Below are 3,974 nucleotides of genomic sequence, written 5' to 3' on the forward strand. Positions count from 1 at the left end.
AAAAAAAAAAAAAAAAAAAAAGTGTGTGTGTGTATATATGTATCTGTTTAGTCTGTTGAATGGGCAGAACTTATTCCTTGGTGTGTTACGTGTAGGGTGATAGGATCTAGTAGTCTGATATCTAGGGACCTAATTGGTTTGATTTCATGAAATCCAGCATTGCCCACAAAATCAACAAAAAAAACCCTTAATAAAAATGTAATTCTGGCTCTCCAGTGGGAGCCAGTGGTCCTCACTGCCAGGAGGGGAAGGCGCTGGCTGGCAGGGCAGCATGAAGGGCCCCAGACAAGATGGCGTCTACCCCCTCTTCTCCTGCTAGGGCTTCTCTACGTATCGGCATCAAGGGGTATGGTGGCACAATGGGCAGCTAACAGTCAAGATGGCAGTCGTCCCATCATCCTTTCTCCCTCACTCCCTCTGCCCTGAGGCCTCCTCCAGTCAGTGCTGAGGAACAGGGCTGCCGTCAAATGGGGTCGCAACACCAAGATTGGGATCCACTGTTGTAGACCGTAATTAAAATATTTTAGATGCTTCCATGAACTGTGACAGTTTTTCTCCTAGCTGTTAGAAGCTGGATTCCCAGGATTTATGATCCATGTAAGTTTGACTGAAAAAAGAAAATCTGCAGTACTTACCTAGTGAGACTTAACTGTTTGCATGTTACAGTGCTTTTTATCCAAGAATTTCAACTTCCTGTGTGTTGGTTAGAAATATTTGGCAGAAGATACTGAGATGGCACGAATGCAGACTTATCAAGTGGGGGTACTACATCTCTCTACTTCCACCGTGGTCTCCTTCCCTTCCAAAGCTTAGACTGACAGACTATAGGTTTTTTCTCTTACCTTATTTAACCCTGAACTATAAGACGCCAATATATGGTTTCAGTGATAGAAAGTTTGAGTAAAAGTTTTTCTAGTTTCTGTCTAGAGCTTATGTAAGAGCATGAAAACAAATTCTTAATTTAATGCTTTTATAATTAAATCTGTTTTGGTGAAGATTCTTGTTTTTTCAGGTATTCTTTCATATAATAAAAGGTTACTCTTTCCTTTTTCTCTTCTTGTTTTCCCCTCTTACAGACCACCAAATCCGATTGAATTTCTAGCAGCATATCTTTTAAAAAACAAGGCACAGTTTGAGGACCGAAATTAATTCCATGGGAAAGGGAGGATATTTTGGCTGCTAGACTTACATACTTATTTACTGATTCACTCTGTTATAAAAATTCTATGGAAATGCAAATATTGTTTTTCATAATCTCACAGTTTCCCTTACCTTTTCCTGAGTTATTTAATAAAGTACATTTTACATTTCATTTGCTCATTTGTCTTACACTAGATATTACCTGATTTCAGAATAAAGTATTACAACTGTACAGATGGATGAAAGCTTGAATAATTCTAATGGGATATTTCATCTGCATGCATAAAACCAATGATAAGATGACAGTAATGGTAAGAAGCTTATTACAGTTGGAGTTATGGTTGTATAGTATCTCTTTCTGGTTTCAGACATTCTACATTCTTGAAAAGCCAGATACTTTATACTGGTAGTCTAGAACTCAGTATTCATTGGTTTAGTAAAGGCAGCAACTCCCAAGAGCCATCTGCATAACATCACACTATTAGAATTTGCGTTAAAGAAATGGATTTTTTTTTAAGGCACAAAAGATGACTTGCTACAATCAGACTACAGGCTTGCAACAGTGGACTGTGGGGCTTCCCGTGGATCCAGACCATGAGCTGTGGCAATATTATTCCCTACAGGTACTACAGCCACAGCAACTTCTCAGAGCCATACAAGTTGGAAAAAATGTATTATTTTCTTGAATGTGGAGCAAAACTAATATGGAAATCTAAATAATGCAGCACATTCAGAAGCTAGCAATGTTCTGCCTTGTACCCAACCAAGTCAGCACTCAGGGTGGAACTGCACTTCAGCTACAGGGCATGGCTCTGGAACCCAGAGTGTTAATGTTGCTGCTGCTCACCCCATCTTTTCTCTGCTGCTGATCATGATCATAATTTCCAGTGAAGACTAAACCACACCCCCATTTCAGCAGTGGATATATACATATACTGATACATGTTTCTCTAACTTGCTTTTAAAAGTTCCTAATGAAGATGTTACAATTATAGTTCCACAACTGAACAAAATTTTTGCTAATGTGTACATTAAATCTTTGTGAACTAAGAACAAGCTTAACTTGCATACTTCACTAGCTATGAAGAAAAAATCACCACCACCCACTTTATAACAACCTTTTAGGTTTAGGAAGGCTTAAGACACTCTTCATCTACAGCTTTCTAGACCAAATTAAGTCAGTTTCTTCAACCTGTTCCCTGCCCCTCCCCAGTCTCCAGATGAGATATGCAAGGTCTTGAACTGGGTGTGAAGACCAGTTCCATGTGTGTGTTATCCTCTGGTGAATCCTTCCCCAATTTACAAAGTACTTACAAAAAGAATGAAGTATTTGGAAAAATAGTGCAAAGGTTATTTAAGATATTGGCGCTCTGAACTGGAATAAATCACAAACATTGAAAATTAAGGGGAGAAAATAGAAATGAGGAAGAAAACCTGAAGGACTGCAGTCTGCACAGAAACACAGGTAATTCTCACCAGAGGATGTATGTAGCAACTATACATTCTGTCTGTATGAGAGTGAGTTCTTGGAGATCAGCCGTAACATTTTCTCATCCTGCAATGTTTCTTAAGGGTTTTGTCTTGTCCTGCATAAGGAGGACTCTATTTCAGAGACAAAGAGATGTTCTGATAGTGATGGTCACAACCCACATGAAATTAAGAAACCTAATTTCAAAGCTGCGTAAATCAAGCAAAGCAGAGACTTGGAGCTGGGTCTCCCATCTAGAAGACCCAGCTCCAAGGATTCCTAGAAGAATCCTTTCATCAGGTTATTTGCTCCTAGTGCATCTTTGTTCTGAATTGCTCAACAGTTAAAAGCTAGAAATTATTTAAACTGCTGAATTTTTAAATAACTATTGTATTAAAGCAAAAGAAATACCAAACTCTACTGGGAGAAATCAAAGCTCAACTAGCACTTCTTAATTTATTGGGCTTTTTAGTATGTCTTGTAAACAAGTGTGCAAGCCAGCAAGCTGGCCACAGATTTATACATTTACCAGGTAGTACAAGCAGGACAGGTCTTAGATGACATAGGCTTAGTTTGAAAAATTCATTAAAAATGTACTATACAATCTGTCATTGGGATTTCACTGCTGTTAGAATCCCAGCATGAGACTTGCAAGCCTGAATGAGAAAAATGAACTGAATGTATTACTTCTTTCAGAATCCAGGTCTTCTCTTTCAACCCATCCTGATTTTGTCTTTTTGTGACTTCCAAAAAAGATATAGGAGGAGGAGTTTACACAGTGCAGCAGTAGTTTAACCTAAAGCAGAAGTAATCAATCATTTTACTGGAGCTTTCCAACTGAAACACTTTTGCATTTATTTCATCATACTTAACCCACTAAGCTCCCTGTTTCCCCCACATTAATATTACTGCTACTCTTCCTGTGTTGCAGAGAAATTACCAACAGTTTTTCCAGTAGAAAGGGCAAGTGCTACTGGTGTAATAAATCTGAACCAGTGAGATTTGTATGGCTTTTTGAGCCTTCCTTTGTTCCTCAGGGCAATCCAAACTCATTTGCCTATTCCTGCATTGCTGCTTTCCTGCTGCATCTGTTCAGGCTGGGGAATATGCTGGAAGTCCCAAAATAGAGACCACCCTACTGTTACTCCTAAGAGAGATTGTTCTTTCTGCCCCATACCAGAAAGGCCTGGTTTCTGACTACTTGCCACTTTCTCCTTGTGGCCGAATCAGTGGTTCTACTACCAGAAATTGCTCCTTTTATTCCCCCTGTCACTTGCAAGCAATTTCTGTCACAAATCTCTGCAGGACCACATGCAGGAATTCTCTCCTGGTTTTCCCTGCAGATACTTCTGCTTGATACTGGACT

The 3,974-nt window shown here is 39.3% G+C and overlaps 1 protein-coding gene across 2 annotated transcripts in view; it reads left to right on the forward strand.

Annotated features, from left to right (window-relative positions):
- DPY30 (dpy-30, histone methyltransferase complex regulatory subunit) overlaps positions 1–1,372 on the forward strand; it is a 2,568-nt gene extending 1,196 nt beyond the window's left edge. The window contains exon 4 of one of the 2 annotated variants that reach the window (XM_019527636.1): positions 320–486. In XM_019527636.1, the coding sequence (XP_019383181.1) occupies positions 320–371 (52 nt within the window). In that variant the 3' untranslated portion in view covers positions 372–486. Of the gene's footprint in view, positions 1–319; positions 487–1,076 lie in introns of those variants that run through there. The other variant, XM_019527635.1, reaches the window with a different exon arrangement.
- The last annotated feature ends 2,602 nt before the right edge of the window (positions 1,373–3,974 follow it).

This window comes from Gavialis gangeticus, unplaced genomic scaffold, assembly GCF_001723915.1.
Source record: "Gavialis gangeticus isolate Ggan-Ray unplaced genomic scaffold, GavGan_comp1, whole genome shotgun sequence".
NCBI classification, from domain to species: Eukaryota; Metazoa; Chordata; order Crocodylia; family Gavialidae; genus Gavialis; species Gavialis gangeticus.